Source organism: Protopterus annectens, chromosome 14.part0 (assembly GCF_019279795.1).
Source record: "Protopterus annectens isolate FY-2018-M chromosome 14.part0, PAN1.0, whole genome shotgun sequence".
Classification (NCBI taxonomy): domain Eukaryota; kingdom Metazoa; phylum Chordata; order Ceratodontiformes; family Protopteridae; genus Protopterus; species Protopterus annectens.
The window spans coordinates 476,949,922-476,975,657 of NC_056748.1; the positions used below are offsets into that span (position 1 = coordinate 476,949,922).

General features: G+C 38.5%; 1 protein-coding gene across 1 annotated transcript in view; it reads left to right on the forward strand.

The window, feature by feature from the left end:
* Positions 1 to 25,736, forward strand: part of MMS19 (MMS19 homolog, cytosolic iron-sulfur assembly component) — a 2,295,919-nt gene that overhangs the window by 465,345 nt on the left and 1,804,838 nt on the right. Inside the window, exon 8 of the mRNA XM_044055580.1 lies at positions 19,597 to 19,671. Within this exon, the coding sequence (XP_043911515.1) occupies positions 19,597 to 19,671 (75 nt within the window). The remainder of the gene's footprint in view (positions 1 to 19,596; positions 19,672 to 25,736) is intronic.

Below are 25,736 nucleotides of genomic sequence, written 5' to 3' on the forward strand. Positions count from 1 at the left end.
ATCTTCTGTAATTTCTTTAGATCGCGGCATGATGTCTTCCTTTGTGGGATCTTTTGGTCTACTTTACTTTGTCTGACAGGTTCTGTTTAAGTTATCTCTTCATTCAACAGGTGTGGCAGTAATCAGGCCTCCGTTTGGCTAGTGAAATTGAACTCTGCTTTCTCAAAAATGTGATTAACCACAGTTACTTCATTATTTAACAAGGGGGGGGGGCAATTACTTTTTCACATAGGGCCATGTAGGTTTGGATAGTTTTTTTTTCCTTAATAAATAAAATCATTACTTAAAAACTGCATTTTGTGTTTACGTGTGTTATCTTTGTCTAATATTTGTCTAATATTTAAATTGTTTGTTGATCTGAAACATTTAAGTGTGACAAACATGCAAAAAAATAAGAAAGGAAGGGGGCAAATACTTTTTCATTGCACTGTATGTGTGTGTGCGTGTGTGTGTGTGTGTGTGTGTGTGTGTATATATAAATATATATATATATATATATATATATATATAAAATCACACACCATATAAAGTAAGTCTTTGTATTTACATAAAAAACAAATTTTTGACCACAATAAACATATATTTTTAATATTACATTTTCCATCTTTATATTTAATAATGTTATACTTCCATCTTTAGACTGTTTTACATCTTTGGAGCAGTCTGTATATTTGTGTGATTTCTTCAGTGGCCTACCATAGGTGGAGACTTCTGCTTTTGGGAGAGTTTTTTATTCTAATTTAGTTTAATTTGAAGGCATGCCTTCGGGGACAGGGTGGTCTGTCTGCAAATCTTGAACGTCACTGTTATATCAATTTGTATTTTTCTGCAACTGGACTAGATTGTGACACAGGTTACTTATCTTTCTCAGACTTTGTAGCATATTTGTATGATTTCTTGTATACAGTTTATAGTCTTTCCCACAGGTTGGATAGACAGCTGATCTGTTCTCTTATTTGCTCCTTTGCCATTCTGACAGCCACCTACTTGCAACACAACTGGCACTTGGCATAATGCTTTAATGTTGAAGTGTCATTGACTAATCTCTTAAGTATTTCAAAACTCCTAGGCCATTGCTTGGTCTGACAACTTTCTTAGAGGCAGAATTATCTTGTATACATTAGGTAAGTCTTTGAAAGGCAGTGCATTATTGCCAAAAACCTATTTAATACTGGCTTGTCTTCTGGCTTTGTCACCTGCAAAACTGATCCTTTTTTTTTTTTTGTACACGTTTTAATCTTCTAGTGTTAGAATGTGAACCACGTTTCTGACTTTTCACTCTGATTTTTTGCATATGCACCTGTTTAATTTGAAGTTATGCTTTCTTTATCAAGTCAGCCACAGTATCAGTTTATTGTAATACCACAGAGTAGCAGGTCAGTTTTGTCTGCAGCACCATCCGTATCATCAATTACATGGGCAGCAGGTCTTTGTATAACAACTTTGTTGCTGATAAAATATCAAAAATAAGTCTAAGAAATCTGTACCTTCCTAATGATGTATTATTCATCCAGTTTTATATGTTAGGAACCATGCATTACATTTAAAACTAAAAAAAAATGGCATTTAGGATTCTTGAAACCAAGTTTTCGTTTTTAAGCAATGTTTGACTTTATTGAGGTTTTGCGGGCTAATACAAATCTTGCCTTTATTTGGAAAGTAACCATTATCCTCACTCATTTTATTGTTTTTAATCATTTCTTTTTTTTAAAAACAGGTTTTATTAAAGTTTTTTTTACCATACAAAATCAATTACAGAAATACAGTATGGAAATTGTGTCTTATATAAAGAACATACACACAAAATTAACATCAACTAAAGTATTTACATTGGTTTCTGTTAGGTGCATTTTAACACATCACTATAAAACAAATAATGATATCATTAAGTAATGTTTGAATTATTATCTAATAAAGTTTTTAGATTGGACCACAGAGTATAAAAAAAGGATTTTCTAATAGTTCATGATTTAATGGTCATCAGTTCCAACTGACATAGTTCAGTAAGAACACTCTTGTATTATGTGAATAAAGGGGGATTTTCAGATTTCCAATTTCTGGTTATAACTTTTCTAGCTACTGTCAGAACAGACCATAATAAAGGATATTTAATTCTTCTAATATATTTAGGAATCTGAGTACTAAACAAGATCAAAGATTTAGATAAAGTAAATTTATATGTAAAAAGAGCTTGAAAAAATTATTTTTTCCTAGTATTGCTTCAGAGCTATACATTCACAAAACTAAATTAAATTAAATCAAAAGGTGCTTCAACAAAGTATTAGGTTAAGGGTGTGCACACTTATGCAACCAGTTTATTGTTCATTTTTTATTTTTTATATTTTCCCCACTAACAGATTTGTTTTTCAATTGAATTGTACAGGTTGTAGGTCGCATTAAAGGTGGGAAAAGTTTTAAAATTATTTATTGTGGTCTCATTTTTTTTATATTACAAAAACCTGGCATTTTAACAGGGGTGTGTAAAATTTTTATATCCATTGGTACACACGTTTATTCTTGTTGTTTACCTTGCCGCTGTTGTGGTTCTCATTGTTGTTCATTGACCATTGCTCTGTGTATGGCAAGTAGCAAGGTAAAAGTGAAGAGCTTTAAGAAGCATCTTCAGTGTGTACACAAAATTCCAATGCAGAATTCCCATGATAAGAGTGTTTGTAGTATGTTTGTATGTGGGACACCTTATGGCTGATTGTCAAAATGCTTTGCAGTTCAAACAACTTGTCTTTTCAGATAGGAAGAACAAGCTGGTAATTAAAGATTTGATACCCCCACATCCGTAGGCAAAAAAGCATAAAAAGAATAAAGACCATCACAACAAAGAAAAAGACTGGTTCAAGTGCAAGGGCAGGAGTCATGATCCCAAAAAGGGGAAGCTAGAGTCTCCAGGTGCCAGACTCTCAGAAGTTGTAAGTTTGGAGCCAACTAGTTTCTCAGCTCCATTGATATCCCAGGTATAATGTCATCTCCTTTGGAGCCAATTGTTTCATTAAGATAAGTTGCCTTGGTACCTCTTCTGTGCAGATTACAAGATTAATTTCTCTGCTTCCATCTCAGTCTTCAGTCAGATCCTTTAAGATATCCTTGGACTTGGAGTTGAATCATATGATGAGGGCATTCAGCAAGATGCAGATCAATATGGGTGTTTTCCTGTACTCCACCACTCCAGGTTGGAGAGGGCTGGTCCGTCATCCCTTTTACTTGCTCCATCCATGGTCCAGCCTTCAGATCCAGTAGTATCAAGGCAGACTACCCACCTGAAGCTGATTTCTTTGTCACAAAGTGCAACCCTGCCTTAGTCTCTGAAGTTTTCTGATTCACTCAACCCTGAAGTTACTGGATTCAAATCGATCTCAGGACTAACTTCTCATTGTTGACACTTTCATCTTTGGACTCCAGTATGGTTCTGTTTTCGGGAGAGGTTCCAAGATGGCTGCACTCTGAGTAACAGTTTGTTTTTAGCTCTCCCAGTGTGAAATCAGAAACCTAGCAGAGAAGGCCAGTAGACTTGTGTTTATGGGTGAATTTCAGTAATTGCCTAGTAAGTACACTTCCTGGATGCCAAGAATAAAGAAATACAGAAGACCTGGAAAAAATTGGCTACAAAAAGTGAGGAAGCACTGACTAGGGAGAATTTTGCAGCTGGTCAGCAAAAAGTAATCCAACCTTCAGACATGTCTTCCAATAACCTAAAGGATGCTATAAGACTGCATACAGACCTGGTTAAAATAAAACACTGATAGAGTATATTAACATAAATAACAAAAGGTTGGAACAAATGGAAGAGGCTTTAAACAGATATTCAGATGAGATGATAAAGCTGCAAAAGTCAGAGGTCGAAATGAAGAAAAGGCTGGCTGAATATGAGACTGCTCAGGAAGAGATGTTTTAAAAAAATAGAATTAGAGGACTGACCACGTAGGGAAAACTTGAGATTTTCAGCTATACCAAAGAAGCTGGAAGGAACAGACTGCATTAAATTCATGAAAGCACAAATAAGCAGCTGGGCTGGTATTCCAGAACAGGATTTATTAGTTGAATGGGCACATCATGTGTATGCTCCAAATCTAGTGATAAGAAAGCAACCCAGACCTTTAATAGTAAGGATGCAACCCTATCAGCAGAAATAATTGATTTTGTCAAAACTGTGGCAGAAGGACAAAATATTAAAAGTAGGTGACAGCAGAGTGTTTGTGGAGAATGATTACTCATTGTACACCAGGCAAAAGAGAAGTAAATTAATCCCTTTAGTCAGAGAATGCTGAGATGCAGGTGTGAAATTTAAACTGCTTTAACCAGCTGTCTTCATAGCACAATAACCACACTACTCTCCTTCCTAGAAACTGTCAATTAAGCCCGAGATTCAAGCCACTTAGTTTCTACTGTTTTACTCTATCTGTCTAAAGCCTTTGATACTGTTTCCCACAAGCACCTTCTCTGTCATCTCTCAAACCTTAATCTCTCACACAATGCTTTATCCTGGTTCTCCAGCTATCAGACAGATCACAGGCAGTCAAGTGGAAGAACTCCATCATGTCCTTCCTACCTACCTCAACTGGCGTACCACAGGGATCTATCCTTGGACCAATGCTTTTTAACATCTTCATCAATAACTTTCACACTGCTATTCCTGATGCTAAAATCATTCAATACACAGACGATTTAACCTTAGTCTGCTCTGCCTCTAACCTCTCTGAATTGCTGACTAAAATCCAAATTGCCTTCTCAACAACTGAAAACTGGATGCGCCAAAACTTCCTCTTTCTCAATGCAAATAAATCAAAGATTCTACTATTCCTTCCCACAAAGACCCTCTCCTACGATAAAAACAACTTCAAAGTCTATAGTCAAACCAACTCACCTGTAGAAGTAGTCCCCTCTGCCAAACTACTTGGTATTACTGTAGATGAACACCTCAAGTTTGATATTCATATTCACCAAAATATTAAGAAAACCCACCAAAAGCTAGGTATGCTGTTTAGGAATAATCACTTTCTCTCCAACTCTACCAGGCAAACTCTGGCCTCGACTTATCTTCTTCCTTCCTTATTATACGGAGCCCCTCTCCTAACCAACCAGTCCTCCTCTTTCACCCCTAAACTAGAAAACTGCTATAACAAAATCTCTGAATTTGCCTTTAAATCTAAAAATACCACCCATCACTGCCTTAACCCTGCAGTCCCTGAATTGGATTGAACTCCCAAACTACCTAGATTATCTCCAACTCACTACTGCACATAGATTCATATTTCACCCCACAAAATGTCCCACTCTAACATCCTTCCCCTTATACACCCAACAGAGCTCTCAGATCTGAAAATCAGAACTTAATTACTATCCATAAACCGAAAAGTCCTGCCGGCCAACTTCTCTTATCTTTCTCATTAGGCAAAAAATGGAATTCCCTTCCCTCCACACTAAGAACCATACCAAACTCAGAAAACTTCAAAACCCAGCTATTCAAACACCTGTCCACTAAATAGAAATGTACCTGCCTTCACCCAACCTAATCCAAGGGGGTTCTCGCTTTGGTTCCCAAGCTCCACAACTCTCTCAGTTATCTTCCTTTGAGCCTATCTAAGCTCTCCACAATTTCTTTAGCTTCTCTCTAGGCTCTCACCTCCTACAGCTACCCTCACACAGCCCAACCTTGTAAATATTGTAATTAGCATTCTACTGTTGATGTGTGTATGTAAAGCGCATTTACATTTTCTTAAAAGGTTTGTATGTAAACTGTTTCCACACCTAACCCATATCTGTTTACCTTAAATGAAACTGTGTGATCCCTACCTTCAAGCTTAATGAATTTGTTAACTATGCATGATATTGAATGCATTTATGAGTAACTATTCTACATAAGATCTTTAATATCAACTATCATTTGTATCTAAATTGTATAATGCATCTTGGAGCTTTTCTCCCCAGGCTTCCACTGAAAATGGGTCATTTCAGCCCAGTGGACTTCCCCGGTAATCAAATTGCAAATAAAGAAATAAATATTCTTCCCTGGAGGGACACAATTTAATGAAGTGCATGCTAAAAAGGAAATACAGAAGTTTGTCCAACAAAAACTGAGCTGTGAAACGGAAGGAGATTTGGCTTCTCGCTCCTGTGGTAATAAAGACCACAGAGAGACTGCACCTTTGAAACCTTTTCCAGTATTTCAAAGGAAAATGTTGCAGAGAAGGAAGGGAGCATGAGTAGAATCGAGAGTACGTTGGAAGTGAAGCAGAGACAGGATCTGGGTGATGTTGAAGATCAGTCATATAATCAGTAACTTGATGTGGGATTACAAAGCATTAATTATATTTGTGAAATATAATAGCACAAAGAAATCTGGAAGTTTCAAAATGTGTTTGCTGAGTGGGGTACTCAATGATATGCTCTACTTCATGTCATTAATTTTCAGAAAAATGCTTTGGGGCGGGGAAGAGAGGGGAGAATGCTAACTGTAAGTAAAGAAAACACCTTTTCTTAATAGTATTGCATCTATGTTGCATGGTTTTCTTTGGATGCTATTTTTGGGTGTAATGGGGATTGTAAACAGGTGTTTTTATTTTTCTCCTCTCTTCTCTTTCTTCTTGTGCAGTTTTCAGAAACATAGGTAATGTAATGATTCCCAAAAATAAGGAGCCTGGTTAAGGGGGCATGACAAAGTTCAAATTGATGTGCTTCTTTTTCATTCTTGCATGGGAAAATGACTGATTAAGGACCTTTGTTTTAAAACAGAGAGCAAGTAAATGGAAAAAAAGAACACTGAATATTATAAGGTTGTTTTTCTAGCCCTTGCAAATATCTATATTAAGTAGCTTTTCTGCAGCTTGTCTCCATGGAAAACAGTCTGGTAAAGAGAAACTGGAGACAGTTTTGGTGGAAGGTGATTAGCTGATGGAAAAGAAAAAAAAAACAACAGAGAAACTGGCTAGGACATAATGTTCCCTGAAAACATTCAAGGGTTTTCCCAGGTGCGACAGCTTTAACAATAATACAAAACCAATTAGACTTGAAGTAAACTTCTCTCAGTTTTTTTTTAAATGTATTGGGGATTCTAATATAAACAGGTGCTTTTGATTTTTGCTTGTTCACCCTTCTCTGTTTTTCTTTGTCCAGTTTTGAAAAATGTAGACACTGCAATGAAAAAAGAACGAGGAAGAGGAGTAGATGGGGGGAGAGCACAAAAGTCTGGTTAACAGAGTATGACAAAATAAAAATCAGTGTTCTTTTTCCCATGCTTGCATAGGGAAATGACTGGGTAAAAACCATAGGCATTATGCAGTAACACGTTTATTACAAAGCATGTAAATGAAAAAGAATATTTAATACTGTAAGTCTTTCTTTCTGATAAACAAGGTACCCTTAGCAGTTCAGTGTCTGGTTGCATGTCACTAGAAGACAATTTGATAAAGAAAAATGGCTTGGAGGAAGTGTTTACTGAAAGCATTCAAGTGTTTTCTCAACTGGGAGAGTTATATAGATATAAAAAATGAAATATAATTTACTACTAGCACAGGCTGTACCATGCGTCTTAGCGTGATTAACCTTTCTTTTTGTTTAATTTTAGCCTGTCTGCATAGCTATCAACTTAGAACTTATGTTCTTATTAGGAAGAAAAAACTTCAGTATTTGAAGATGTTCATAGTTTTGTGTGTTATTGTAGTTTGTAGGTTTTAGGAGAGTTTTTTGGGGGGTTGTTTGTTCTGTTTGTGTGCTTTCAAAAAAGCAAAAAGTTATATGATGTGACATAGGCACAAATGGAAATGACATGAAACAACTGTATAAAATACCAAACTGCCGGACAGTATATACTTGTAACAAAAAAGTTGTCACTAGACATTTAGCAAAACAACAGTTGTATATAAAAGTTGGTAATAATGACTATATAAGAAAATGATGCTTTCTGTAATGTTTTTCAGCCTAAATGGTCTTACAGATAAAAATAAAAAAGAAAGAGTAGTGAACTATATTAAGAAATGTAGAGTGCAAATAGCTATGCTACAGGAGACGCACCTGGAAAGAACTGAACATGTGAATTTGATATAGAAATTTTTTCAGGATGGTTATTCGGCAGAATATTTAGGGCAAAGGAAGAGAGGATTACTTATTTTAATTGCAAGAGGAGCTCCAATAGTGATAGAAGAGGAAAAAAAAGATAATAATGGAAGATGCATAGTACTAAAGGGGCTACTGTCTAGGGAGGAGGATTACACTGGCTTGCATTTACATCCCCCCTAAAAGTGCTATAATTGAGCTTAAGAAAATTTTGGGAGAAATCAGCTTTCATCAAGGAACATTACTTATAGGTGGAAACTGGAATTTGTTTTGCAACAGTGAAGATGTGACTGGGGGCCCTAGAAGGGATAATATAACAAGGCAGGGTAGATATTTGAAGACATTTATGAAAATGTTTGGCATGGAATATGTGAATTCAGTACTAGGAGTTCGGAGTGAATTTACATATTACTCACCAAGATACAAAAACTGAGCTAGGCTAGATAGATTTTATATCTCACAGGAACATGCACATTTAATTGAAGGTCTTGAAATGCACCCAGTAACTATTTCAGATTGTGCAGCAATAATAACTAAAATAAAAACGCAAGGTAATGAAATGAAAATGAGACAATGGTGCTTCCCCACCTACCGGTTGAAAAGAGAGGAATTTAAGGAATGGGTTGTGGATTTATTTCAGGAGCCACTAGAGAAGACAGATTTGTCTTCTGAAAACATAGCTAAGGAGTGGGATAAAATTAAAGTGGAGTTTAAAACTAGATTGGAAATAAAAGAAAGGGAGATATGGCTAAACAGTAACAAGAATTATTTTGAGGGATTGACATATGTTAAAGTACTGCAAAATAGGGGACATTTCTCAGAACAAGAAAAGGAGCAACTGCAGAATGCTAAACAGAAAATAAGGGATTACCTCTATAATATGCATGAGTTTAGAAAGATTGCTGTTAAGCAACTCTTTTTTCCTAATAATTATAGAGCACAAAAACTTTTAGCATAACAACGCGGGCAGCAAAAAGTGGAAAGTGCAGTCACCAAGCTTAGGGAGCCTATAACAAGGGCGATAACAAGAGACCCTGTAGAAGTATTAGAAATATTTTGGAAATTTTATGAAAATTTGTATAAAGCAGAGAAATATGGAAATCAAGAAAAGGTATAATTGGAAATGTTTATTGAAGAATTAAATATGCCAAAGTTAGAGGTAGATGAGGCTCGGTTACTAACAGTTAGGATAGGAAGGGATGAGATAAAAATGGCCAAGTATAACCAACCTATAGGAAAGTCCCCAGGAATAGATGGTATTCCTGTGGAAGTTTGGAAGTTAAGAGGGAAAAAATAATGATCTAGAGGTTTTGTTTAACAGTATTTTAAGAGGAGGAGAAGTTCCAGTATCCTGGAAGAAGGCAGTGGTAATGGTAATACCTAAAGAGGGTAAAGATCCATTGAATCCAGCTTCATACAGGCCCATTTCATTACCAAACCATGATTATAAAGTGTTTGTCTATAATGGCTAAAAGAATGGCAAAAGTGATACCAAAATTGATAGATATGGATCATTGTGGTTTTGTGGAGGGGAGGCAAACATTTGACAATATTAACAGAACATTGATGATCCAGAGAGAAGCAGAATGTAAGAAAATACCACTTTTATGGGTGGATCTTGATGCAGAGAAAGCATTTGACAGAGTAGACTGGGACTTCATGAGCAGGGCAATGGAAGCATTTGCTTTCCCTGACACAATTATAAGGTTGATTAGAAGAATATATGAGGGATCGGAGGCGCAAATTAAAGTGGGTGGGGTCCTCTTCGATAATTTCTGCTTGAGTAGAGGAACCAGGCAGAGTTGTCCGCTTTCCCCTTTGTTGTTTGAATTATATTTAGAACCACTGGCAAAGAAAATAAGGAACTCAGAAATTCAAGGGTATAATTGGTATGGTAGTCAGGAAACGCTGGCTCTATTTGCAGATATTATTCTATACATGACAAAACCAGAAAGGGACATTACAGTGTTGTGGAACATTTTAAGACAGTTTCAAATCTTCTCAGGATACAAAATTAATGAAGTTAAAACAAAGGCAATAGCCATAAATGATGTACCCACACACAAATTGGTCCAACAATATCCATATTTATGGGGACATGATAAAATGAAGTATTTAGGAGTATGGATTAGAAATGACTCTGTGGTGGCAGCTAAGGATAATGTGGGAAGAGACTAAACAGAAGATAATGCAAAAGTTGAGAAACTGAAAGTTTTGTTATATGGATATGGCTACTAATATACGAGCCATTAAAATGTTTTTAGTCCCTTTAGTCTTGTACACAGGTCAGGCATACTTTTATCAACCGGAGGAGAAATTGTGGACAGCAATTAAAAAAGATTTGAAGGATTTTATCTAGGAAGGGAAGACAGCAAGGGTCAAATGGGATAAGCTGATTCTACCAATAGAACAAGGTGGACTAGGATTACCTAATTTGAGGGGGTATTTTAGAGAAACACAGTTTAAGCTCATACATAGCACAGGCAGAAAACTATAATTCAAGTTGGAAAGGGATGATGACTCAGGGAGAAAGCTCATGAAATAAGGAGAAATTGGGATTTTGGATGCAGACTCTTAAGGAGAACAACCAAAATCATACAGAGTATTATATTCATAAAATAGCAAGGAGTATTCTAAGAACCAAACCAGTACAAGAATGGAGAAAGAGATTTTGCCAAAAGGGTTGAATGTGGTCAGGGATACAAATAATAGGCAAGTGGGGGCTGGAATTTATTGGAGAAAATTGGCAAAGGAACCAAGGTATTGGGAACAAATAACTAGAAAGGGAAAGGTAATAGAATGGGAAGTGGCCAAAAATGTATTTGGACTACAGGTTAGAGATTGCCTTCCCTATCAAGGATTGATATCAGAATATAGGCAAAGGGAAAGAAATAGGGGGCTCCTAAATGAAAGAAGAGCACTGGTAGAGTTTTTAATAGAATGTAGAACAGAAGCTGCCTTTAAAAAAGGAATAATTAGTAAAGCATATAGAATAATGCCTGATAATTACAAGAATCAATCAAAGGAGCTTAGAAAGTATTGGGAAGAGAGACTGGATAAGCAATTCACAAAGAGACAATGAGGGGATATATGTATATATATCTCCCAAATATGCAACAAAGTCTAGAAGATTTAGGATCTGTGCCTGGAAATGTTTACATAGGTATTTTTATACCCCAAGTAGACTCCAAAGAATTTTTCCTCAGGTGGATAGAAAATGCTGAAGGTGTGATGGGCAAGAAAGAGGTAGCTGGGAACATATTTTTTTGAGGTGTGATGAGCTAGCAGACTTTTGGGATTCCCAGCGGGCTGCTCTGTCAGAGATGCTGGGTGGGTGGATTGGACTAACTGGGGAGATGATTTTTTTGAGTTATGCTACAGAATCGGAATTGCCTAGACATAGTAAAGCCTTGCTGAGTCCAATTATCGGGGCTGCCAAAAAAGCAATTACTAGAAAATGGAAATCAAAGTTTAGACCAACTTTGCTAGAAGTAGTAAATATAGTAGCTAAGATAAAACAACTAGAATTGGGATCTTTAGAAAAGGGAAGGAGCAAACTACATAGAAAAAATGGGAAATGTGGGAAAAGTATATGCAGGGCAGGAATGAGGTTTAAGCGGCAGGATTTGAATGAGCTATGTAATGCTTAACTGCCGGTGATTAGAATGTTTGTAAGTGATTAGTAATGTTTACAACTACAGTTTTCAATGGTATCTGTGATGTAAACTGTTTACAACTAAAGTGATTTAATTGTGTATGTTTTCATTTATATACATGTAAGACTGCCTTTGCCACATGTGGGAATGTAATAAAGATGTTGGGAAAAAAAAGTATGGTTCTATTTTCAGTGTCTTGAATCATTAGCCTTTGAGGTTGTGGTGCCATTCCTCTCTTCGGGTCCATCTGTTCTGTCAGGTTCAGGGATTCCATCATTTAGTCTGCCTACCTTTTCTATGGAAGGAACAGCACCAGCCTTGATGAGGTTACCTGGGATCAGCTGGATGTAAGCTTGGCCTTTGAGTTTATGGAGAGGATCATTGCCTCTTTTCCAAGAGCTGCTATACAGGCTGTGATATTGGAATGTACATTTCTCATTTGTGCATATGAAATAAACTTGCCTTTATAACTTCAATTCTGGAAGCCGTGCAGTACCTGCTTACCGTGTGCTCATCCTCGGCAAAGTAACTACTACATGAATATTGATGTATTCAGGATGGACCACCATCATCGGTGGCAGTCTCAGCCTTATCTATTATCTTGCTGAACTATGGTTCTTGAGCAAATCATTGCAGTTGAGGTGACACAAATCCCAACCCCTATATTGCAGATTATCGTCTCTCCCCATGGACTCCCTTCCACCTCATTCTTAACACTCTTGTACCTCTCAGGGTCAGAGCCAAGCCAGTGCTCTTTGATGTACTGCCCAGCTGTGTAATCAATCCTCTGACGACTCAGATTCCACACCTCCTGAAGTTGCAAAGAAGAGGATATGCAAGAAAAGGCGCATGAACTCCCTAGATGAGTTAGTCACTTTGGATGCAATTTGGAGGATTGAGAGAGATTCTCCAGTCCCCTCCTGAAGACCCCAGCTTTATTGAGGTCATGGAAATCATTCTTGAGAGAAAATTGTCCCGTAGATCCTCCCTCTCAGGATGAGATGGTCCATATGTTTCAGCCAGTCTGCTTCTTGTGGGTAGTTCTCTGGCAGGACCACTTGATCAGTCTGGCTGCCAGGATAACATGGCATGAGCCTTAATCTTCAGAAAGTGTGCCAAGGAAACCTGATAAAGTTCTCATCCCCCAAAGGACAAGCTGTTTTGGTCCCAGAATCCCTTAGTTGATACTGTCATTATGGCAGCAGCAACTAAAAAGGAGATGAGAGGGATACAGCCATTATCCATCCAACAAATAGGGAGTCATGCGCGATTGACAGCATAGGGACACTGGTGTCTGCTTCAGGCACCTTTGCATTACAGGCCTTGAACTATGCCACACATGAACCAGTTTCAGAGAGCGATTTGGCAGAGCAGACCTTAGCCTCCCTTAAAAGATCTTCCATTCTTGATTCTAGAAAGCAGCTAGAATCCACCTTGGGCATGATGTTTAATATTACCTGAGAAATGGTTAAGAAATGACTTAGTTTCAGAGCAGTCCTTGGTCAATTGTGATGGTTTCTTAAACACAAACTTGTCTTTGCTTTGGCTCATTAGCAGCAGTACAAAGAACTGCCTGCTCACACCCTTGTTCTCTCCTCCCCCTTCCCTGTTTATTACCTTAAGACAATCCCAAAGTTAATAAATATTAACTGTGGCAGGCACCATTTTTACAACTACAATCCACTCTGCTACAGGCCCCATGAAGGAGCTCAGTGTTTCTCCAGTAAGTGTTTTACAACTGTAAATGCCTATTTATGTTGAATTGTGTTAGACATTTTACAATTGTATATGTTTATGTTGAATTGTGTTAGACATCTAATATAATTTATGCTTTATTATTGGAAGTTACTATGCCATGCTAGCATTTTGTCTGCACCAAGTTGTTTTTAGTGTAATAGTATGGTCTGTTTGCATAGCTGCACCTTGTTCACTAATGTTATTCACGTAATTGTGTTGTGTGTAGACAAGCTTATACTGGTGTCTAAATTATTTCTATATAATTGTGCTGTTACTGGTGGATAGAATCATATTAGACAACCTCAACAGAGTGCTGCTCACTATATTTTTATCTGTGACTGCATAACTGTCATGAGGTTTTTCTAACAGATGTTTTTTTCCAATTGGCTCAGTATCTGCATATACTAGTTGTTGGTTCAAGACATTTTCCTGCATATACAGTAGCTATTTGCTCAGTTTGTTTTTTGTAATCTTTCTAATATATCTTTACCATCTCAAAGTGCTTACTCCTCTCTGTACTCTTTTTTTCTAGACCTAACACCACTCTTAAGTATTCAACTGTGGTACCACCTTTATCATTCTTATAAGAAAAGTGCAGTCCGGGTCTGAACTGTCTGCAAACAGCTAAAGTTAACTTTGAGTATGTGTCTACCTGTTTGAGCCAATATTCATTTTCCCCTGGAGAGCACTCTGCCTTGGCTTGTAAGTGCCCCCCCCCCCACACACACACACTCACTCACTCACTCACTCATCTTCCACTTTCTCTCTTATTCCCTTCTATTAGCAAATAGTATCCATAGCTGATCAATACTGTGTGTTTGTTAATTTAAACTGAGACCACAGTAGCCTACTGATACAAGGTTATCCTGTTTTTCCACCTGAGAAATGGTTAAGAAATCACTTACAGTTTCAGAGCAGTCCTTGGTCAATTGTGATTGTTTCTTAAACACAAACTTGTCTTTGCTTTGACTCATTAGCAGCAGTACAAAGAACTGCCTGCTCATACACTTGTTCTCCCCTCCCCCCTCCCTGTTTATTACCTTAAGACAATCCCAAAGTTAATAAATATTACCTGTGGCAGGCACCATTTTTACAACTAGTTTCATAGTTCATAGTTTTTATTACAACCACCCTTGTCACTATCATATGTTAATTTATCAGTTAACTCTGTTACCTGATTGTTTCCAGCCCCCTCATAAGAGCGACTAACAGGGTCTCTACCCACTTCGCTACCCGCCCTGCCCCCTATTCCCTCCCACACCCAGTGGTCCCACCTTTATTACACTCACAAACCCCTCCCATCTTTCCAGTAACCAAACACAGCACTTACCCAACACTACCTCCTCCATTTTCCCACTACTATCACACCTCCTGAACTAACATGTACAAGCATACCTTACCTATGCTCACGGCATGTACTCTCCTTTCATATCTTACATCCTACCAAAGCTCCATCATTCCCCCACTCAACCACTGCCACTGTACTACTACTCACACCACCACTCATGTCTCACCCTCACTCAGCTCCCCTCCCACCAACTCAAGAAACATCCCTATGCACCCCCCACATATTCTACCAACTATATTACTCAAGCATAAAGCATCCCTACAACTTAACACAGTAACCCTCCCACCATACCTATTACCCAAAGAGCACAATAATAAAGTTTCCCTTATAAACAAACACATTCAAAAACTGAGAAAACTAATAACCTCATGCATATCTAAACTAGCCCTAAGTGGAGATATCCACCCCAACCCTGTCCCTACCATCTCCAACCCCAATCCTCATAATCAGACTAGAAACCACAACTTCTCACGTATTGCAGCCAATAGAAAGCCAAGTGACTTCCTTCTACTAAGCCTAAATATTAGAAGTATATCCAACAAAGTCCATGAACTCCATGCCGCCATAGACTTGTACTCCCCAGATATAGTCATCCTGACAGAAACCTGGCTAAAACCTCACATTGAGCAAATACTCCCTACAGGTTATGGCATACTAAGAGTAGACCGGCTAAACAAGAAACGAGGCGGTGTAGGTATAATATTTAAACAGCATCTAAACATCCAAATCTTAAAATCATCAGCTCCACAAATAGGCAATGAAGAAATACTATATACCAACCTCAAAATAAACCAAAACAAAACCATCAACATAATTGGATGCTACTTCCCACCTGGCCAAAACATCCCTCCACTAGAAAACCTCCTCAGCTGGTCTACCCAACATCTCCTCCAAGAAACTATCATTTTAGGTGATTTCAATATTGACTGGCAATCCTGTTCTGGCAACCATCCAACCCATCATATTAAACCTTCATGGCTTCACCCAACTAGTCCAGTCGCCAACCAGGATAAATAAAAACTCCAGCAAGCACACTACCCTGGACTGGATACTAGTCAGTAAGATCCCCCAGTCGTATATAATGGGCTGCTTATCAGATAGCCTCAGTGATCACTCCCCAACATTCCTACTCAAAAAATACATATACCAAGCTAAACCTGTCATCTACCGTCAAATACGTAAAAAACTAAACTTTAACCCACTCACATTCATCTCATCCCTCAAAGAATGTAACTGGCATCCTCTAAAGTACCTCAGTCTTGATGATGCAGTTGAATTTTTTAATACTACCTTCTTGAGCATCCTTAATTACCATGCCCCCATAAGAATTTCCAGAATCAAAGCACAACCCTCCCTATGGCTACAGAAAACCACTAAGTCAGAAATTAAAAACAGGGATAAAGCCTGGGAGCACTGCACAAAACCAAAACCCCTTCAACTAGACAGAAATTCCTAGAACTACACAATAGAGTCAAAAAGCTAATAAAACAGGACAAATTCCAATACTACAGTCTGCCCTAGATTCCTCTCAACACAGCCCCAAACAATTCTGGTCCTTCACAAACTCCATCCTCCACCCAGGTAAAGTCAGTACCCCTTCTCCTAACATCCCTCACTCCTCAGAAAATATTGCTATCTCATTCAACACACACTTCACACAAACCATACTATCACAAGCTAAACAACAAAACCCCCCTCCCCTCCAACCCACACCTTCAACTAGTAATCTCCCCACTGCCTTCTCTTTTTCTTCTGTACCTACCTCCAACATAAAAAAACTCTTAACTAAACTTAAGCCCACGAGATTAGCAGCAGACAACCTCCCAAGTGAATACCTACAAATCACAGCTGATGCTCTGGCCTACCCAGTATCCATCTTGATTAAGCGGTCTCTGTCAGAAATTTACATTCCCACACTGTGGAAAGTATCACATATAATTCCCCTCCACAAAGGTGGACCCTCCACAGAACTAACCAATTACCGCCCCATAGCTATTCTCTCTCCACTCTTCAAAATATTAGAGAGATGCATACACTCTCAGGTCTCAGACTACCTCCTTACTAACAACCTCCTTTCCAAACTCAGCATGGTTTCTGACCAAACCATAGCACCACCACTGCCTTACTCTCCTTTACTAACACTATCCTTCAGCATAAAAACAATGGCTATCTCTCCTCTGCAACTTTCCTCAACCTATCTAAAGCATTTGACATGGTCCCACACAAACAACTTATCTCTGTCCTCAATAACCTGTCCTTCTCACAATCAGTCACCAACTGGTTTCAGAGTTACCTGTCTGACCGCCAACAATCCGTTGTATGGCAGAATGACATATCTCCCCAACTACCTGTCTCCATAGGGGTTCCCCAAGGATCCATCCTTGGACCCCTACTCTTCTCTGTTTTCACCAATAATCTAGCCTCTGCCACCAAACATGGCACACTCGTACAATATGCAGATGACTCGACCATCATCTGCTCAGCCCAGTCCCTACCCAAACTGCAAAAAGTCACACAGGAAGCCTTTTCCTCTGTTGAAACTTGGTTTTCCGATGCCCAATTAATACTCAACCCAAACAAAACTAAACTACTCATCTTCCAACCCACCAAACATACTCAAAACAACTCTCACTTTAACATCACAGCAAAAGACAACACCACTATATACCCAACTGAACACACCAAATTGCTAGGAGTGGAAATAGACAATAAACTAACATTTGACATTCACATATCCTTGACCTAAAAAAAGTCCACAAAAAACTAGGAGCACTATACAGAAATAAGCAACTTCTCACCAAAACAGCAAAGATTTCAATAGCAAATTCCCACCTTATCTCCACCCTACTTTATGCCTGTCCAATATATACCAACCTAAGGCAATGCGATCTAAACAAGCTAGAGACCTGCTACAACAAAATCGCCAAATTCGCCACAGGGGCATCCTACCGTAGTCACCACTGTCTCTCACTTGCTGAACTGGGCTAGCTTGAACTCCCTCACCTCCTTCAATGGTATCAACTTTCACTCACCAACAAACTAGTAAATCATCCATTAAATGTCCCATCCCTCCAGAATCTACTCCAACCCTATCGCACCACCAGACCACTAAGATCCAGCAACAAAAATCACTTGCAGATCATTAAAGTCAGTAACTCTGCTGGTGAAGCACTATTCTCTTGCACCATAGCCAAATTATGGAACTCCCTCCCACCCACAATTACCTCCATGCCATCATGCACCCACTTCAAAAATTTACTAAAAGCGCACCTAAAAACATGCTGGCTATGCCCTTGCAACTCCCACTCTAATATCACCCTCCCCATCCAACCACTACCTTTCTTTCCACTCCACTAACTACCTTGATTATAGCAAGCTCAGATGCTCTTAAGCCAGTACTTATTATACAGCAGGAACTTCTTGTAACATTTGTTAATGTCTGTTATGTACTTCACAGATAAAGATTGTAGTTGTCTACTGATGTACTATGTTCTTCATCTGTAAATATGTTGTAAGTAATTGCTATGTAAATTGTTAATCGCTATGTAATCCAATGTAACTACTGTCTGTTTATTTTAACTGTGGAGCTTTTCTCTCCAGACCTCTGCTGAAAATGGACCTACGTCCAGTCGGACACCCCAGGTCAACAAATATAAATAAATAAATAAATTACAAATCTCTGTATGCTGCGAGAGCAGTGGACACAAACTTCACAATAAGGTATCATACCTTGCTTTGCCTCTGTGATTATGTGGACAATTTCAAACCATCCTTTCCAACTGTCCTTATTAACATGCCTTCTGAGTCGCTGCTAATTCTGGTACTTGTAGTAGTGCAACTAGAAAAGCTGCCAGATGAAGATTTGGCTCTGGTATCAGGATCAGGAAGAGGAGGAGCCAAGCTGGAACTGAAAACAAGATGTTCCTGAACTACTAAAAAAAAAACTCTTTGATGTGACTGCATTTATAGCCTCTGCTGGACTCCACATTTATAATCTGGCATGCTGCTTACAGAACCAGGACTGTTAGCATGCAAGTCAGGATGACAGAAGAGCCCTCTAATATAGCATTTAAATTTCAAGATGTCCAGTATACCCTGACCAGATTGGCACATTTAAGAGATCTTTGCATTTTTTGCCACTGTATCAATCACCAGCCTTCTCAAAATCCAGTAAATCATCCCAATCATTCTCCTTTCCCCACCAGTGTTGGGCCATTAATCCAGACCCAGTCATCTGGGTCACAGTCAGGGCTGCATTCCTTTGTCATAACACTTGAACTTTGTAAGTGTCAACAAAAGAAATTCCTTTCAAAAATCAAATGGATAGGTGTTCCTTGGGTGCAGGAAGAGTTCCTTGATATTGAGACCTACTGATTGACATTCTCTTGAAATCTGAAATTAATGGTAGATGTCGACTTGGTTAACTTTTCCTGGTTTACTTTCATCGTGTTATGCCCAGTACTGGAATATGGTCAGTCGTGTAATATATATATATTTTTTTGTTTGTTTTGCAAAGCTTTAGGGGGATTTAAGTGTAAAGCTAGTTCTGCACATGAAGGCTGCTCAGATGGTATTCCATGATGTGTGTGATCATAGAATCTTGAATGTTTGTCTTGGTTTTAAAGGCTCTTACTCCATTTTTGAGATCTTAGGAAGGGTTTAGGCCTTTGCTGTACAAGTTTGTTCTTCGTGCACGTGACTGTTCAAGTGAACAAGCTCCTTGTTGTGAGTATTTTGTAATATTAGATGAGAAGAGGAAATGAAACTGATTTTCTTTTATTAAATTTACAGTTTTTCCTGCCACTTCTGATAGAAAAGTTGGATTCCGATGTGCAGAGTGCTAAACTGGACTCCCTTCAGACCCTGGTAAGTCTGAGCTGTTTGAAATCACAGTGGTACTAACTACATGAAAGTATTGCAGAGCTCACAGAAGGGTGGTACTGTATTCATGTCAAAAGACGTTGTATGGTTCTACATACCAAGATTTGGTAAATACTGTTTTGCCAACTTGATCATTATAGTTGGTTGCTACTTCCCACCTGGTAATAATATACCCACTCTTGAGAAGTTACCCCACTGGGCATCAGAGACACTCCCTCAAGAAATCATTATTCTAGGAGACTTTAATATTCACTAGACAACATGTAATTCAACTATTCCCACTACATGTATCAGTCTCTATGGATTCACTCAGCTAATCCAATTTCCCAGTAGAACTGACAAAACAACAAACAGAGTGTCTATTCTAGACTGGATAATGTCAAACAAACCATCCCAAATAAGTGAATCTAGCTGCCTACCTGACAGCCTGAGTGACTACTTGACTACCTATATAATTAGACACCGCCCCACTCGAAAAGACCTACCACCTTCTAGTTAATACGTAACAGAAAACATTTCTTCCTATCTAACTTCATCTCAGCTCTAAAAGCCTGCAGTTGGAATCCCATCAAGCACCTCAACCTTAATGAAGCTGCAAGATATTTCATCTCCACATTTTTAAACATACTGAATTCCCGTGCCCCACCTAAAACCATTAGAATTAAAGCTAATTATGCACCCTGGTTGAGCAACGAAACCAAATCTTTGCTTCACGCAAGAGATAAAGCTTGGTATAACTGGCACAAAGTAAAGGCATTAAACTCAAAACAAACATACCAAGAATTAAGAGCCAAAAAATGATCAGTACAGACAAAATAAGCTACTATCACTCCATGCAAATGAATCATAAACGTAATCCTGGAAACTTTTGGACAGCAGTTAACAGTGTTAGTCAACCAGGGAAATCTAAGACTCCATCCCCTACTACTACAGACACCACAACTAAAATTGCCACTCAAATTAATAAATTCTTTACCGAATCCATACTTGCCTTAGCAAACTCCCAAACATTCTCTGTACTCATTGAAAAACATAAACACCTTACTAATGAAAGCAGCTTTACCTTTCAACCTGTCTGTGTAAACCTGATCAAAAAATTGCTCAAACAGCTAAAACCAACCACACTGGCTGCTGATGAACTCCCAGGTGAATTTTTAAAAATCGCCACTGAGAGAATAGGTTATCCAGTACCCATTCATATCAACCATTTCATTTCAGAAAAAATAGTCCCTGACCTCTGGAATGTCTGCCATATTATTCCCCTTCATTAATGCGGAAACTCAAAAGAACTAACAGATTACTGCCCCTTAGCTATACTGTCTCTCCTCTCAAAAGTATTGGAAAGTTGCATACACAAACAGAATCATGGAACACCTAAACACACAAAAACTGCTCACTAACACTCAACATGGATTCAGGCCTCACCATAGTACAACCACTGCTCTCGTATCATTCACTCACATAGTTAATGAGCATAGAAACAATGGTAAATATGTCTCAGCCATCTTCCTAGACCTTTCCAAGGCATTTGACATGGTTAATCATAATAAACTTATACAAGTTCTGTCAGAACTACATCTTAGCCAGTCCACTATTGCATGATTTCAGAGCTACCTAACAGTGAGGCAGCAGGCAGTCAAATGATACCAAGAGCCATCACCTGTACTCTCACTTACAACAGCTGTACCACAAGGGTCCATTCACGGACCTCTGTTTACGATATTCACCAACAACCCTCAGACGTCTACTCTCCACTCCTCAGTCATTCAGTATGCAGGCTACTCTACATTAGTCTGTGCCTCCTCCTCTCTCCTGGTACTACAAAAGCTAACTCAAGCTTCCTTTCTCTCTCTTGAATCCTGGCTTACTGACCACCAGCTAATACTCAGCCCTAAGAAAACACAACTTATCTTTCAACCTACACAGCATACCAGTCTCAGCCTTTCTTTTAACATTCTATCCAGTAACAAAACTGTCATCTCTCCTGTTATGCACACAAAGATTCTTGGGGTTGTGATTGACTGTAACATGAAATTTGATATCCATGTCTCTCACCATAGAGAAAGTCCATAAAAAACTAGGTACTCTGTATAGAAACAAACAGTTCCTTACAAACACTGCTAGGGCAACTATGGCCACACATCTCATCTCCACAGTACTTTATGCCTCTTCAATCCTTACCAACCTTAGAAAAATCTGGTATAGCCAAACTAGAAGCCTGCTACAACAAAATCACCAAATTTGTTTCTAACAGTTCTTATAGATCACACCCGTTGTCTAGCTCTCAAACAGCTCAATTGGCTTTAGCTTCCTCACCTAATTCTATATAATCAGCTTACTCTGGCACATAAAATTCTGTATCAACCCGAGATAACCCCATCACTTCAAAATCTGATAATACCATACTCCTGTACCAGAAACCTCCGCTCCACCAACAAACTTCTCGAAATAACTGAAGAGAATAATGCTGCTGGTATTTCCTTCTACTCTAACACAGTAGCCAAACAATGGAATAAACTCCCCCCTCTTATTACATCTATAACTTCCACACATGAATTTAAAAATCCTTAAAAATCATACTTGTTGAACTCTTGGATTTGCAACTGCAATAGCCCAGGTTATACTAGCACCCATCCCTTTTCTCACTTTAGCTTCCTCACCTTTACCCAATACCTCTTCTGTCCTCTCATCTCTTAATTGTCCGTACCTGTCCCTTACTCTTGCTTTACTTAACAGCAACTATCACTTCGTGCTCTATTGTTTAAATTATTGGTGCTGCTATATAGTTTTATGTCATATGTTAAATAATACTACTTTGCACCACTATACTGTATTATGCAAATTCTAAATTGATGACCATTTTGTTGTGTATATTGTTATTTGTGGAGCTTTTCTCCCCGGGCCTCCGCTGAAAAAAGGACCCATGTCTAGTTGGACTTTCCCAGTAACCAAATGTAAAATAAATAAAGTTTGCAACAGCCTCATTTTCTAAGACTGTCACTACATAATTCTACATTACCAACTTGTTGTGGTTCGAAGAATTTATTTGAAGGTACAGTGCCTCTGTCACCGACGTATGCAAATAGCAGACGTTCAAGGTTATGAGCTTCTAAGATGATTCATCCTGTAGCCCTGGATTTTATTCCCACAGTCTAAATTTGACAGTGAGCACGTCTGTTAGCTGCATTGCAAACTTCTAGATTATTCTTCCCTAAAATCCTTTAAAACTTGTGCAAGTCAGGAATCTTGTGAAAGTTGAAGTAAAGGGATAAACACTTTCATTAATTCAATCACTTTTTTATTTGCTGTGTTTTATTTCTCATTCCCCACAAAGCTGTTGCAACCATCCTGAGTTGTACCTTCTCAACTCTGCTACATCTTCCCTTTAGGCGCCAGTTGATCTTTACTATTTTCCCCAATGTGACTCTTTGCTGGGCAACCCTTCCAACTCCTTGGAGGGCAGAGTCAAGCAGCTGGTCATTGTGGAGGCTAGAGAGTGAAGCCTTGTATGAAGGACAAATGAACAGAGCCAGTATCTATCATTCATCAGCTGTTAGGTTCCGTATCACAGGGAGCAAAATGCAGCCACATCAGGCTGACTGCACTTCCTGGGTTCTGAATAAAACTGTGTTAGTAGAGGCCCCTGGTCTCCACTAAAGGTTGTGCAAGCAGTACAAGATCCCTTATCTTCTACCAGCATAGGTCCACTGTCCAGTTCTCCTATCCTTTCATTCTGATCCTCTTCGCTTCCCCTTTCTAGCACCCCATGTGTGTTCTCAAACCCACATCACCAGCAGTATGGATGGATGCCTTGCCTTGCCTCCAAGACAGACTGACATTTTCTGCTATGTTTGGGATATGGCCGTATCAGTTTAAATACAAAATCTTTATGTTAACAATTATACAGAAATCTCTTGCTTTCCACAGAATTTACAAATATGCACCATAACTGAAACTGACTTTATATTTAAAAAAAAAAGTAAAATCTTAAGTCATAGGACCATAGCAACACAGCAGTACCCTGGCAAGAACCCTTGACCATTTTGCATTCTATTTTAATGTCCTCAAAAATTAAACATGCAGTAGATTTCTTCCTCTCTTTCTATTTTCCTAAGAAATTGTATTTCTTTCAGTATGTCTGTTTTAAATACCTGTTTCTGTGCCATCCTACTTAGTCTGAATGTGCTGTCTTAAACAAGCTAGAGGCTGCAGTAGTCACTGGCCTTTAAGATTCTAGCATGGGCACCAAAGTTCCACGTAGTGATGGTGTACATTGCTGCTAATTCCTTTGTATCAGTTTCCAGAATTACTCTGTCATAATTTGGAAGATACAATAATTTGATATATAAGACAAATCACTCACTGCAGCAAAAGACTGGCTAAAGGAACATTTACAAAATGATATGGCAAGGTCTGTCGAATGGAATTCTTTTTTAAACAAGAAATGTCTTTATTAATTTATCATATATGGCATAGGCCATGTTACATTTATATAAATGACAATAAACCATAGTGACACAATCTCAGTTGCAAATGTTATACATTCTAAACAGTGCCAACACAATTGTAGCTACAAACACTATACATCACTTTTAACATATCCAGTCATTGTTAGTCAACAATTACATAGCTTATGCAAATCCTGTCTTCTTTTCTCATCCCTTCTCCTCTGCATGTATTGATCCCACAATTCACATTTTTCGTATATAATTTGCTCCTACGCTTTTCTAACGATCCCACTTCCAGTTGTTTTATCCCTGTTAGTATTTTCACTATTTCTAATTAAGTTGGTTAAGACTTAAATTTCCATTTTCTAATAATTGCTTTTTTGGCAGCCATCATAATTAGACTCAACAAGGTCTTATTTCTATCTAGACAATTCCGATTTTGCATCATAGCTCAAAAGAATCTTTTCCGTAGATATTCCAATTTGCTCACTCAGCATCTCCAGCAGGACAGTCTGTAAGGAATCTTTAAAGACTGTCAACTCATTATACTCGCAGAAAATATGTTCCCAGTTACCTCTTTCTGCCCCATCACACCCAATATTTGCTGTCTACCTGGGGAAGAATTTGGAAGTTGCTTGGTGTATAAAAATACCTGTGTAAGCACTTTCAGACAAAGATCCTAAATCTTCTACATTTTGTTACATATTTGGGAGACATACATATATCCCTCCATTGTTTTTTTGTGAATTGCTTATCTAATCTCTTCCCATTCCTTCCTAACCTCTTCTGATTGATTCTTGTAGTTATCATGCAGTATTTATATGTCTTATATTTATTCCATTCTTAATGGTAACTTCTGTTCTAGATTCTACTAAAAACTTTACCAGTGCTGGTCTTTCATTTAGGATACCCCCTATTTCTTTCTTGTGATATCAATCCTTGATATAGAAGGCAATCTCCAGCCTGCAGCCCATATAAGTTCTTTGCGTCTTCCCATTCTGTTACCTTACCCTCTCTAGTTATTTGCTTCCAATACCTTGGTTCCTGTCCCAGTTTTTTCTAATCTATTCCCACCCCCTCTTGCCTATTGTCTGTATCCCTAATTGCAGTCATGCCTATAGGTTGGTACTGGGCTATCTGCCCAAAGGCATATATTAGCCCAGCCACATTGTGTGGTATTCACCGTCCCTTTAGTAGTTCCCTAGACCCTTGTACTAGCAGCTAGTACCCTTGGCCCCTATCTAATAGTGCTGTTGGTGTGATCCCCGGTGTGAACTTTCTGTTACCCATCCACTCATCAAGGTTCCTCTTGAAGAGTGATAGTGAGGGGCTCTGTCTTTTGTAGATCGGGACCCTGTTCCATAGTAAGGGAAGTCTCTGCGAAGGGAATCTATCCCTCCAGCATGTTCTTTTCATTGTTGTGTTGAGGTTTATATCCCTAGAGCGTGTAACTCGAGTAGAAATCTCCTTTCTCCATTCCCATGTTGGCTTCTGCTACTTTATAAATGTAATATTCTGTATGATTATTGTTGTTCTCCTTAAAGGTCTGCATCCAAAGTCCCAGTCTCTGTCTGATACTTGAGCTTCCCCCCTGTTTCATCA